General features: G+C 33.7%; 1 protein-coding gene across 1 annotated transcript in view; it reads right to left on the bottom strand.

Moving 5' to 3' along the window:
• LOC145292086 (protein misato homolog 1-like) overlaps positions 1-10,755 on the bottom strand; it is a 66,962-nt gene extending 56,207 nt beyond the window's left edge. The window contains exon 1 of the mRNA XM_080138161.1: positions 10,531-10,755. Within this exon, the coding sequence (XP_079994287.1) occupies positions 10,531-10,611 (81 nt within the window). The 5' untranslated portion in view covers positions 10,612-10,755. The remainder of the gene's footprint in view (positions 1-10,530) is intronic.
• Positions 10,756-15,136: the final 4,381 nt, after the last annotated feature.

Below are 15,136 nucleotides of genomic sequence, written 5' to 3'. Positions count from 1 at the left end.
CCTGAAGAAGGTTGGAAGTTTCATTAGTGGAAACATTATGAAAATAACACTCAAGATGAGAACAGTAGTGTGAATAATCCAAGTAATATGAGAAAGCTATTTCTTTCCCTAATGTGTTTCTGGCGTCTACTAAAATATGTACTGAAAACAGTACAGAAAAAAAATCCTTATTTGTCTAAAACAAGGCATATTGCCACTGAAGCACAAGGGGCTACTGTGGTATTTAAGGGGGTGGGTGGGACTGGAGTTGTGCAGCAAGATGTTTGTTCACATTACTCTTAAAATTCTGCATGTTAATACTGTTGGGAAAGCAAGAAGGGAGTTCTAAATACAAGTGGTTTGAGTCTAAAATGTGTAAAATATTTTGAGGAAATATCAGAATTGGATGTAAAGATTTAAAAAATAAGCATAATGCAAAGCGTTCCTTATTAAAATAGATATTAGGATTTAAGTTTCGGAAGTTTTTCAAATTTCTGTTCACACAACTTTCCGATGCGAGCCAGCTCATCCAGATATGCCTTAAAACCTTATTGGTCATAAAACCCAAAGCATTGAGAGTTAGTTTGCCTTTTAAAGCTCTTATGAAATCAATAAAACGAAGCAATCGATTTTTTGGTAAATTTAGTGAAAGAATCATTTACTTGAAACTAAATGGTAAATGCATGATATTGGAAACCGGCAACGAATATGCTTTCATTGCAGCTTCTCTGCAACTCAGACATTTTTGCATTTTTAGGAAGCTTTTCAATCAATGATTGGCACTAGAAATGCAGTTGATTCTCATTGATTGCCATTATCAACATCGAGACTTACAGAATTGGACTAAGGAAAAAAATCTGTATCAGATTTGCAAGCTGATAGCATGAAATACAACATATGCTTTGCTACAATCTTCTCCAACTCTGGTACAAATGCCATGAAAATCATTGCTTACTAAGGTTGTGGAGTCAGTAGGTCAAATCTTTGCCTCAGATTCCCAAAATTTTAAAAAGGTTAGATGCCAACCTAAGAAATCTTCAACTCATAATATTCACATATGCAATTTTTTGGTACTTATGCAAAATATGGACTGTGCTATTTAATTTTTTTTTTTTTTTTTTACATAGGATTTTCAAGTTAAATTTAAGTTTTATGGTATCTTTTGTTTAATAAATTGTTAGACGAAAGTACAAAATAGTAAAAAAAACCAAAAAAAAAACCAAAAAACAAACACCCTCCCCATGTTAAGAATGGGTTTCTAAATAATATTATTTCAGCACAGTCCTTATTCCATATAAGAACTAATTTTTCTTTTTATATTTCAGCCGTTTGTGGACCATGCTGAAATGTTTTTAACATGGACGGCAGAGCTTTTATTAACTATTCTGTACTTTTATCTAACAACTTGGTAAAAAAACGATATTGTAAAAATTAAATTTAACGTCAACATCCTATCTAAAACATAGCATGGTTCGTAAAATGCAGAAGTATCATTTTTTTTATAGCATTTTGAGTTTGAAGATGGGTGTTTTTTCAAAGTTCAGTGAATTTAATTTTTTATGAACAAACTGAATTTACAATATTGAGAAAATATAAAAAAGTTACATTCAGAAAAAACATGCATTGTCCAATTAATTTTTAGCCCTGGCTCCCATTCTCAAAGCTGCCCATGGAAGAGATGGATCGACTACATCAATGAAGCTTTGAAGAGGACCGGCCTCAAACTTGAACAAGCAATGGATTAAGAGTGATAGCGAATAAACATTGCACTTGGTCAATATGACAGAACTTCCAACCCTCGGACATGGGGAAAAAAAGGGAAGTATTACCAACAAGTAAGTATTATGATTTTGTATCTTAATTGTCGACTTAAAGTATCAAGTGAAATGTTTGCAATTTTTTTAATAACTGCAGATTATCGATTAGACAGAATGATTGAAATGTTATTTTCAAGAAAGAACAAAGAAAATAGAAGAAAAAAAAAGAAACTTTTTTTATTTTCAGTGCCAAGATTTTGTGTGCTTGTAATATCGATGGAGAATTCCAAGTCACTCTATCAAATTGCTGAAGCAGTTTATAATTTGTAAAAATGCAAAAAAATATAAAGAGGCAAGCAACACTAAACATGTGAAGAATTTAATTAAAATTAAAAAAAAAAAAATGGTACTCATTCAGTTTATGATTCAATTTCTCATAACTAAGTTGGCACCATGAAATTCATTAATAAAGAAAATTTTTTTTAACCACAAATGACTTTTAACATGCAATGACAACACGAAATTCCCCTTCTCCCCATGTTAAGCCATTTTTAAACCTGGGGAAAGAAGAATGCTGCGTTTTGAATTAATCATCTGGCAACCTTTGTTTCAGCATTATCTGTCTGCTTACGTAACCTACCGATGCAAAGTTGCTGAAGATTGGGTTAAAAACAAAAAATAAATAAATAAATGAATGGGGGGGGGAGAATGAAGAAAAAACGAAAAAAAAAAATAAATAAAAACGAAAAAAAAAAAAAAAAAATGACCCCCCCCCGAAAAAAAATATGAGAAATAAAAACAAAAATAAAATAAAAATAAATAAAACGAAAAATGAAAAAACGAAAAAGAAGGTTTTCAAATCGTAAATTGCTTTGACAATTTCTGAGATTGACTAGGTAACTACTGAAATCCTATAGATATGCATTCATTACAAGTATTAAATTTTGGTACTTGTATATCAGCGCTAATGTTTGTCATTTATTCAACAGACTAGATGTGCCAGGTGTGCTGGTCAATTAGTATAGACATTACATGAAACAAGTTTTTCATTTTTTTTCCATAACTCAAGGTAAAGGTCAATTACACTCTTCACCAACCCTTCGTTTTAAGAATGGGTAAAATATATTTCTTAAATCATAAAAAAATAAAGTCCATTTATTTATTTTATTTGGGGTAAATTTTTTCATTTTTCATATGGGTTATTAGGTTATTTTTGTTTTTTTTTATATGTTATACATTTTTGTATATGGGTTATTCTTTTTTATGGGTTATAAATTTATTATTTGAGCTATACATGTTTTATATAGTTATTCTTTTTTATGGGTTATAAATTTATTATATCAGCTATACATGTTTTATATGGTTATTCCTTTTTATGGGTTATAAATTTTTTGTATGGGTTCTTTTTTATATAGGCTATTCTTTTTTATTGGTTATACATTTTTTTATACTGGTTATTCTTTTCATGAGTTATACATTTTTTATGTTTTTTCCTTTTTTATTGTTTATTCTTTATATCAGTTATATATTTTTTATTTGGGCTATTCTTTTTTTTATGGGCATAAAATTTTTGCATATCGGTTTTTCTTTTTTATGGGTTATACATTTTTTTATGAGTTATACTTTTTTTAGATGGGTTTTTCTTTTTTCTGCATTATACATTTTTTATGTTTTTTTTCTGGTGATACATATTTTATGTGGGTTTTTTATGGGTTATACATTTTTTATATGTTATTTTTTCTGGGTGATACATTTTTTATGTTTTTTTTTCTGGATTATACATTTTTTACATGGGGTTTTCTTATGTTTAATACATTTTTTATATGGGTTTTTCTTTTTTATGTGTTATACATTTTATATAGGGCTATACGTTTTTTTCATGCATTATACATTTTGTTTTTTACTATAACCTAACCAATAGTTGCGCATTCTTATTTACCTTTGTTACACTTTGGTGGGTGGGGGAGGGGGGTTCCATGGACCTGTTTTTAGTGTTACTGCCTTTTTCATAATATTCTTTTGCAGCTGCTTCAACTATTTCTGGTTTGTTCTGTAAATAGAATTTTGAAATATTTCGATTGTTATGCCCCCCCCCCTCTTATAGATGTATCAAAATTTGTTTTTATAAAAAATCCCCACATCCTATCCACACATATATGCACGTCTGCACTGCGTTACACAACACGGAAGTCTTATCTTGCACAAATCTTCTCAGCATGTTCGCCTTCCTCAGGCAATGCAAACTATGCTGGTTGGGTCATGTCCAAGCGCATGCAAGATGGATGTATTCCAAAGAACATCCCTTATGAAGAGCTGGCAAAAGGTCAACTGGTGTCCTCCCAACTCCAATAAATGTTGCGAGGCTAAACATGAAAGTGATGAACATCAAAATCGGGTCTTGGGAGAGCATTACAGATGACTGCTCAAGATGGAAAGGAACATTGCATGAACATTTAAAATCAGAGTAAGAGAAGCAGATAAATGCTGCTTCAGAGAAACTCACATGTAGATAGGGAAACAATCCAGGGATCACACGTTTGTGACAGAGTCTGCTGCTCCCACATTAGTCTCTTTAGCCACAAGCAGTTCTGTTCCAATGAAATAGACAGACAGCTAGGGCAACTAGCCTAAGGATGCTTTATACATGGTCAACTCTGACTGACGGAAGCCTACTAGTTATTTAGTTCTTCTCCCACTGGAAGAACTGTGGCACCAGGGTTGGAAAGTGAGATTGAAGTAGTCAGCACTGCAGGGGAGGAGCACGCTTATCTTGCAAAAGATGCCTATGCAACCCCGTCAGCATTCCACAATTAGAGCGCCTCAGGTGATTAGCAATAAACTAACCCATTCTCAAAGAGAGCAGGTAAAGCCTGGGAAAGTGCATCTCCTAGAACTGCACAGAACCAGAAACTACCCCGCAATCAACAGAGAACAGGTCATTATAGGAATGGTCTAATCTTTTGATTTTGGAGCAGCTAAAAGCAATGGCTAAACTTTAAAGAAAGCTCAGTATTTTGATGAAGGCCTACTATTGTGTACTTTAATCCTTCACCTCCAATGAAAGGACATTACAGAAATGGTTGACAAGCTGGCACAGTAAAATACCCCCCCCCATCTATAAAATTTACAGTTTTGAAATTAAAGGAAAGTTCTTTGGAAGGTTGATTCTTATTTTTTTTTTAGTCATGGAAACTATTTGGACTGAAATGGGTTTTTGCCATTGCTCTCCAAGCAACTTAAGCCAAGTTTTCGTAAAATCTAGTCTGATGATTACCCAAGGGGATGAAACAGAAAAATACTAAATTATAACAAGTTCCAATGTATGAAATGGAAGCTATGCTGAAAGAAAATATATTCGTTATCTTTATAAACAAGCTCAGAAAGAGGCTAAAACGTATAACACAAGTTTATAATTATTTAGTTAAGATGCGGAATGGTTTCCGTTCTCCTTGATCTACAGCAGATGTGCTAACGGTTATATCTCATAGGATTAGTGAATCTCTCGACAAAGGCTTCCTTTCTAGAGCAATTGCTCTTGACATATCAAAGGCCTTCAATAAGGTATGGCAAAAAGGTCTACTTCACAAGATTTCCAGCTACGGTATAACTGGAAATGTTTTCTCAATTTTTAATCATTTCTCTCTGATAGGCTCATAAGAGTAGTAGTTGATGGGCAGAAATCAGAAGCCCACAGTATTAATGCTGGTGTCCCTCAAGGGTCCATCCTGGGCCCAACTCTCTTCCTGATCTACATCAATAATCTCCCAAAACACATACTTAAATCATTCGTTGACATCTATGCTGATGACATGACCATCTATGGCAACACATCAAAGGCCGTAAATGAGAAAGCTCTCCCTGATTTTCTTTCTTCTGATCTTGAGTACGTGGTACAGTGGGGGAAGAGGTGGCTGGTTACTTTTAATGCATCTAAAACCAAGCTTCTATCTTTACATCATCAACGCTCTGATCCCCATCTGGCATCAATTGAAATGAATGGCTCTCGTCTTGGGGAGGCTCCATGTTTTGACAAGCTTCTGGGTTTGACCTTTACTCTAGATCTGAAATGGAATACGTACATCAGATCCGTTGCCAAGGTCGCTGGAAAAATGGTGGCATCCTTCTACCGCTCCAGAAGATATCTCACTACTGATGCAATTCTCTATCTTTATAAAATATATATATATTCTCTATCTATATAAAAGCCAAGTACGTTCAAGGATGGAGTACTGCTGCCACATCTGGGCAGGAGCTGCTAAAAACAGCCTATCCTGCCTTGACAGAGTACAAAATAGACTTTGTGGCTTAGCGGGGGATGCCCTTTTCTCTTCCCTGTAATCTCTCTCTCACAGAAGAGACGTTGCGAGCCTGTCCTTGTTTTATCGTTATTTCCATGGCAAGTGTTCGTCTGAGCTCCAATGTCTGGTCCCCCCCTTACCAATCTTTCACGATAAACACTTATCTAGCTGAAACCACTGTCAATAATTTTCTCCACTTTTCATCTGTGTCTAAATCAAAACTTAGATTCCATGAACAAAGCTTCTTTCTTAGAAGTGCACGCCTGTGGAACTCTCTTCTGTTTCCCACCTGACTACAACTTGGATGTCTTCAAGTCTAACATAAACAAATTCCTGATGAACCTCCCCCTTAAGTAAGACATTTTATCAAATCTCCAATACTAAAGATTACTATGATACTATCCCATTGATTACTGTACATGCAATAACCCCTTATCCCCGAGTAGCTTCCGGGCCTTAATAAGTGGTGACCACCATAAAAAAAAAAAAAAATAGAACAGGGAACCTTTTTTTTTTTTGGTCAATATGGCCTAGTTTTCCCACTGAAATTTACCTACAGTGTTGCTTTTTAGGTGTATTAGTACCTCCAACCTCCCAATGTTAAGAACGGCTTTTGGAATAAACACTCTTTGCATTACCTGCAATGTGGCGTGGTTGTCTCACCCTTAAGTTGTACAACCAAGCCACATTGACCTTCTTTTTTTTTTTTAAACATTTTTAAAATAATACATTTGAAAATACTATTAAAAAAAGGTACTTGTGCAGTGCACGTTTATTGAACCGTGCTATTTTTAAAATAGTATTTTCAAGTTAAATTAAAGTTTTACAATATCTTTTTTTTATTTAATTGTTAGGTGAAAGTACAGAATAGTAACAAAACACCCTCCTCTCTCATGTTAAGAATGGCTTTCTAAATAATGTTATTTCAGCACGGTTCATTAAGTAAACCAGTACCAAAAAAAAAAAAAAAAAAAAAAATAGCACAGTGACATAAGTGCATAAACAATTTTTTTTCTTATGGTGTAAGTAAAATACGGGTTGACATGTACAATGCCTCCCCCCTTAAATCTTTTGTTTTCTTTTCACCCCTTTTCAATTGTTTAAGTGGATTATTATCGATTAGATACTAATCTACTAGATTATATATACATATAAATATAAATCAATATTTAAATATTTGTAGTGGTGCTCAGTTTCTAATACAACAGTTCTAGTAATTCGATCCCCCATATTGGAACCACTCAACGAAAGTACGCTTATATAAAAGATTTTTTATTTATCAATCTAAGGGCAATGATATTAATACCATTAGTATCCAAAGTATTTTGCATTGTTTTCACTGGGCGCCATGCAAAAATTGAATACGTGCCTGAAAACAAACATGGCGACCAGTGAAAATAATATGAAATACATTGGATAATAAAGTTCTTCATTGCTTCCTTTTAGATTGATAAATGAAAAATCCTTCATCGAGTGTTTTCAATATGGGGGATCGATTTACTAGAACGTATTAGAAACTGAGCAGAGCACAGAGAGAGCACCCCTACAAATATTTATATATTATTTATTTATTTTTTTTTTTTTAATAATCTACTAGATTAGTGTTCAATCAATGGACACTAATTCTAGCCGAAGAAATATTATTCAGCTAGGTAGAAGAGTAACTTATCTTGCCTTTGGTAACATTTATTTGTTATATATTTGATTTTTTTTGTGCTTTTGTGCACTTATTGAACCGCCCTATTTTTAAATAGTATTTTCAAGTTATACGATATCGTTTTTTTTTTTTTTTTTTTTTTTTTTTTTTTTTATTAAATTGTTAATTAAAAGTACAGAATTGTTACAAAACGGTGTTAATGCAGAGAGTGATCCGGCGAATCACTGGATCCGCGCTATTTTTTTAAATCGTATTTCCACGTTTAATTAAAGTTTTATGTTTTTTTTTTATATTCAAATGTAAGGTTAAAGTAATAGATGGTTATTACGTTATTATTTCAGCAAGGATCACTCTGCATGAGTACCTACAAAACACCCTTCTCTCCAATTTTACGAATGGCTTTCTAAATAACGTTATTATTTCAAAACCCAGTTCAATATATGCATAAGTACCGGTTTTTTTAAAACCATTTTTTCGAATCTCCGTGGATTGTAAAACAAACCCAAAGATGTTTATGCATTTATATTACCGTGCTATTTTTAAATAGTATTTTCAATTTAAATTGAAGTTTAACGATATCCCTTTTTATTAAATTGTTACGTAAAAGTACAGCATATTTACAAAATAAACCCTTCTTCACGTGTTAAGAAAAGCATTATCAATCATCTATATATTAATATGATAGCGTGTGTTATTTAATCTGTGTGTCACGGCGATACACTAAGTCACGCTTACATCCGAATAACTGTCGTTTAATTGTTATGAACTTCCATTTCTTGTCTTGTTATAAATAATTTTACCAAGAATTCTTCATAAGTTTTGGTTTCAGTTTCGATTATAGCTGATGGCACGCAAGTCATCTATTTTTTTATAAATTATTTTATCAAGAATTCTTCATAAGTTTTAGTTTTGGTTTCGATTATGGCTGAGGAACTCAATATTTGGTTTCGGTTTCGATTCAAGCTGATGATGCATGCACCAAGTCATTTCGGATACATTGTTGTTTTTGTTTTTTTTTGTTTTGAAATCGCAACTTTATAATATATAAAAATCGATAGAACATTAACTCTATAATAATATATACGAAATCTGCATAAATTCAAATATCATATTTAAGCATATTTTACGACCGGGCTACGCCGGGCGTCCCTGCTAGCTTCGATGAATACTTTTGCAGTTTTAACAAAACTTAGCCTTCGGGACAAGATCAAAGTGTAGTATCTGTTCTTCAGATGCTGCAGTGCTGCACTTCTATTTCTTGTTCTCTTTCGGTGGAGGAGAAATCCTTCACGACTGAGACAATTTTTATTTTTGTACCTTTTCTCCACGTTAAAAAACGACCCTGGTGACTAACTCTGTCCCGTGGGGAGGCATAGTAAATAGGTACATTACAATAATAACAATAATGGCGCTAGTGCACTTACTGATCCGCGCTATTTTTGAAATCGTATTTCCAAGTTTAATTAAAGTTTTATGATATGTTTTTTTTTTTATTCAATTGTAAGGTTGAAGTATAGAATAAGTACAAAACACACCCTCCCCATGTTAAGAATGGCTTTTTAAATAATAACGTTATTATTTACGTCCGGATCACTCTCTGCACTAGTACCGTTTTTTTTTTTATTCAATTGTAAGGTTAAAGTATAGAATAGGTACAAAACACCCTCCCCATGTTAAGAATGGCTTTTTAAATAATAACGTTATTATTTCAGCACGGATCAATAAGTGCATTGGAGTACCACAATAATATCAGAGCGTCTCCATGTACACTGAACACCTACAGAATGCCAACATCAATATATTACAGGAGTACTCTGTGGAATTCCCACAGGTCCCGCTAGTTATTATTTCAGCACGGTAACATAAGTGCATACCAAACGAAAACAAAACAAAAACAAGCACGGTCCGAATTCTGCACAAATATTAATAATTTACGTGACTGAAATAAGGAATTACTTTTTTGACGATTAAAAGTACTCATTAGTACTCCCTTCTCAACTTTAACAAAAATTATATTTGTTTCATGATTCAAGTTGAAAAAAAAAAAAAAAACTGATCGTGAGGAGGGAAGGGGGGGGGGGTCAATCGTATTATTTACTCGCCGAAAGCAGAGGTCCTATTTACAATGCCTCCCTAAGAGACAGACATCAGGATCGTTTTTTAACGTGGAGAAAAGGAACAAAATAAAAATTGTCTCAGTCGTGAAGGATTTCTCCTCCACTGACAGAGAACAAGAAATTTTGATCTAGGCTCGAAGGCAAAATCAGTTTTAAATGTGACACATGTAATGAATGATTGAATGGGTATTCATAGAATTTAAGAATTTTAACGGTGGATTTCGAATCAATACCAGAAAGATATACCTGAAGTAGTTTACGATTTAAAAGTCACTTTCTCATTTCTTTTGAAGGGGGGGGGGTATTTTCAACTTTATTTATAGGATGGGATGGACGGGGGTGGGGGTATATATTTTTTAAACTTAACATTAGTTTCGTCTGATTTAAAAAAAAAATTTTTCATAGCTTTCAAATGATAAAATGCTTCGACCATTTATGGGACTGACTTATCATTCTCCGTTAACACTGGAATCCCCTGGACATCCATTCATTACTTGTGAGAAAACTGCAGCTATGTGCAAAAAAAAAAAAAAAAAAAAAAAAAAAAATTAAAATAAAAGTTGTCACATTTAAGAGAATTTCTTCTCCTCCTTCCCTGACTAACAACAGAACAGATAATACACTTTGATCAAAGGCAGAAGCTGCGGTTGTCAGTTTAAAAAAAAAAACAATGAAGCACTTTTTGTTTTCTCTCACTGAAAGTGCTGTTTCAATTGGCTTACCTGAATATTCCACCAGTGAGTACCAACAAAATTAGCATAATGTCCAAATTGGAGCGTGACGACTTCTCGTGAACTTTCCATCACGATTTCTCATATATAAAAAAAAAAAAATTAAATTAAAAAACACGGAATAATAATAATAAAAATAATAATTTGTAACAAGAGCCGGGAAAGATAAAAACAAGAAAGCACGCCTTCCCTTCGCCGCTAGCAGATTTGTATAACAAGGGGAAGTAACTCATATTGTACGGTGTCAACTTAAATTAATCGCTTATGATATAAAAACGTCGGAAAACATTTTGAGAGTGTACATTAAATCAAAATATCTATCTATCTATCTATCTATCTACACAGGCGACAAAAAGAAAATTCGCACTTGTATTTTTTTCAAAAATGCAAATTTAAGCTAAATTTCATGTAAATGTTGAAACAAACTATATCCAATTTGATTGGCCTTTTATTCTCCTATAATTTTACCTGTTCATATTTGACTTTTAATTGAAATATTTTAGTGTTCACATCAATTTAAAAAATAACTTCAAATTGATAAGGCAAAAAGAAAATCTGCACAATGGAAAATTGTTATTTAAATGTAACTTTAGGACATTAATGCAACACAAATACAACAGGAACACAATGAACTAGTTAATATTTAGTAGCATAGCCCTTCTGCAATTTGACAGCCTGCAATCTTTTGGGAATTCCTTGAATTAGACTGCAGCAATACTCCGGGGAAAGGGCATCTCACTTTTCTTTAATTTTTGTCCAAAGTTCTTCCAAATTTGAAATTTTATCATTGCATAGCTGTTGCTTGATGTAATGCCATACGTTTTTGATAGGATTGAGGTCTGGAGATTGTGCAGGCCAATCCAAACACGGAATATCATGCTCTTCCAGGAACCTCTTAACAGCTGTGTGAATGAGAGCATTATCCTGCATGAAGATGAGATTATCATCCAAATTCTGAATAAAGTAGGGTAGAAAATACTCAGTCAACATATTAATATACTTGGTCGAATTAATTCGACCTTGCAAGCGAACTATTGGTACTAATAATGCCCCACACCAAAACTGAACCTCCATCACCTTGCAGCGTTGAAACTGAGCACCTAGAATTACATTCTTTGTCTTTCCTCTGACGGACGTACTGCTTACCATTACTGCCTAGCCTATTGAACTTTCTTTCGTTGCTAAAAAGCATTTTTGACCAATATGAAGAGTCATGATCTTCATTGCATCTGATGAAGTCCAGACGGCACTTTCTGTTCTTTACAGAAATCATTGGTTTGCATCTTGCAACGTATACTTGCAAATTGAATTCCTTTAATCTGTTCGTGACAGTAGAAAAAGAGCACTTTTTAACAAGATTGCACTGTTGTTGGATTTGGGGTGCCATTTCAAACCTGTTTCTTGGGCTGCGGATCTTGATAGCATTGTTTTCCCTGTTAGAAGTAACACTAGTACGACCAGATTTAGGGGCATCACGAACACTGCCAGTGTTTTAGTGTTTTTGCAGAGTCTTTTGTACCGTTTTCTCAACACATTTCAATCTGCAGCCAATTTCTCGATTGGATAAACCAGAAAGGTGGAGATTAATGAGCTCCTGACGATCACTAATGGAAAGTCGTTGCATATAGACTAAATGTTACATTGTATAACCTGGAACAACAACAATTACGATTAAAGATGCTTTGTTGCCTGTTGGTGGATATTTTAAACTGATTTAGGGGCAATAATTTAAGCTGGTTTTAAGCGAATTTTTTGCTGCGGACTTTCTTTTGGCCTCCTCAATTTGAAGTTATTTTTTAAAATTGACATGAACACTAGAATATTTCAATTAAAAGTCAAATATGAACAGGTAACATTATAGAGGAATAAAAGGCGAATCAAATAAGGTATAGGTTGTTTAAACAGTTACATTAAATTTAGCTTAAATTTGCAGTTTTAAAAAAAAATTAAAAGTGCAGACTTTCTTTTTGCCGGCACTGCATCTATCTATCATTTAAAATGAACTTTGTGTGTGTGTGTGTGTGTGTGTGTGTGTGTGTGTGTGTGTGTGTGTGTGTGTGTGTGTTCGTTTTCTATGGAGTCCTAAATGGCTGGGCCGATTTTTAAAAAAATTTCACACAAATGTACTTTATGTGCCTATCAGTGTTCTTAGATAGGGTTTTTATCGGAATATCTTCGATAAGTATCAACAATTAATGATCAAAAAATCCAATGAATGGAGAAAGAGACGATTTTAATCAAAGTTAACGCCTTATACAGCCTAACATCACAAGTGCATTTGCCTAACATACAAAATCAACAGTAGGTTCTTTGATATGACATAGGCATGCTTGAAATGAATGCTTCTGTTTAAAGCAAAAATTAACCATAATACTTAACTTTTGCATTTTAAACTTTAATTCAAGTCATTATATAACAATAATTTTATAGAATTAACAATAGGTTCTCTACAGTGCAATGGAGACTACAATGTATTATGGACTAAGTCATTCCGGAAAGCTTCCTTGTGATGCACTGCAGGGAGTCTCCAACTAGACAAGGCAATTAATCAATTTGATTGAAAAATATATGATTTCATCAATTTCAGTGACGATAAAACAGGGGAGGGTAAAATATTTATTGATCCTCATTCAATTCCAGGCAACATTGTGTATCCCTGCTAGGCAAATACATGTGCCCTCCAAACGCAAATGTGAAATATTTGTACAGATTCACTAGCAGTAAAATCTGTTGTTGGTTGTGATTAAATGAGAAACTATTTCACACGTACCTATTTTATTTGTATTTTATTTATTTTTACATGCTATAAAATGGATCTGCAAAGTTTTTGAAAGGTGCGGGTGAGCACATCTGGATGGCTTTTTAGTTCTACGCGAGCTAAAATAAAAAACAAAAATAATGTGGATATTTTTTATATTGTTTTGCTCATTAGCTTTGTTTTTTAAATGAAACTGGTTCTACAAAACTTTATTCTTTTAATCATTTTCTGAGCAAAAAGAAAAACCACTTCATTATTTTCACACATTTACATTTAAAAAGATTTTCATGAATATTTTTACGTTTTCCATAAGAGCTGCATGTGCCGTAGTTTGAAGTCTCCTGTTCTATAAAATTAAATTTTTAAGAGTGTAGTTTAAGGATGTACTAAGAATTGATTGGATAGGACAGGGATGTAAGAAATGCAACATTAATTGAAATAAGTTTTCAGAAAATTATAATGTTTAATCTCTTCAAGGAACGCTCAGGGTTTCTCTGAAATTCATAAAGACCCCCTATGTACTCGTGCTTCAAGCTCTAAACCTCTGAGTGGCTTCCGGGCCTTGATAAGTGGTGATCACTGTGTAAAAAAAAAAAAATTCCAGTTCTATATGCAGTAATTGACTAACAGCATGTGGGAAAACCCCACACAAAAAAAAAAAAAAAACAACAACAACAACAAAAAAAACAAAAACGGATAAACTTTATTATATACAAGTCTACAGGGAAAGATAGGCTCTGAAAGGATGCATATTCTCTCCTGATTACCCGACATTATCTGGAAACAGGAATGAAATACACCACAAGTTAAAACATCTGATAAACTTGATTATATACATGTCTGCAAGGTAAGCTATTTCTTCCAAATAACATCTTCTGTTGGTCACTTGCTTCATTGCGAGTTTCTGCTACTGTTCCAGTAGCAAATATTATTCTATAGAGATAGGACTAGTCTGTTAACTTTCAGGAATCAACTGAATAGCGACTGGGAATAGACCAGAGACACCTGGAATGATAGGAGACGTTGGGAAAGACCACATGAACTCGACACGCCAGCAATCCAGAGTTCATAAAAAATATGCTACACACAAAAATACAAGAAAATGTCCTCAATATCCACCGAAAGGGAGGGAGGATTATAGATAAAAAAGGAACTATTGGAAAATGACACAGACAGAACAATGGATAATGAGTAAAGAACAACCTACGGAATTTCTATGCATGTGTGGATTGGAATCTAATTCCTTAAAAGGAATAAACATTCACCAGAATAAAAAGGGATAAGCTACTAATCTAATAACTCATACGCAGCACTCTGTTATCTATAATATAAATCTCACATGTCTGTTTAAATGTATGTATGTATGTATGTTTGCATGTCTGCCTAAAACTTTCGACAGAGGTGACAGATTTTCAGGAGATTGATATCGTTTTGAAGCTCGACTCTTCGGACGACAAATATTGAAAAATTATCTAAAAAAATCAATTTGTTCACCCTCAACTGGGTAGTTTTCTACAGGGAGGGGTCGTTTTTTTCGCCGATATTTCCGAAAGTCATCCTTTCTTTTTGATTGACTAGTCTTCATTTAAACATTTGTCACTTCCGGTTTGGCGATGGGCGCAACAGCAAAGACGTCACTTTTTTTTTTGCACGTTCTTTTCCTCCTTCACAGTACAGGTTTGAGCCTGCTTGCCTGCCTACTCCCACTTTTTTTTTTTTTTGCTCAACACACACCTCCAAATACCCGGGCAATGCCGGGTACCCAGGCTAGTTACAGATAAGACATCGGAAAATCAAGGCCAGAACAAAAACCACAGCGTCAAGGATATCCAAGCAATT

The sequence above is a fragment of the Euprymna scolopes genome, chromosome 13 (assembly GCF_053919585.1).
Source record: "Euprymna scolopes isolate OS-2025 chromosome 13, ASM5391958v1, whole genome shotgun sequence".
Lineage (NCBI taxonomy): Eukaryota > Metazoa > Mollusca > Cephalopoda > Sepiida > Sepiolidae > Euprymna > Euprymna scolopes.
This window is presented reverse-complemented; position numbering and strand designations above follow the sequence as displayed.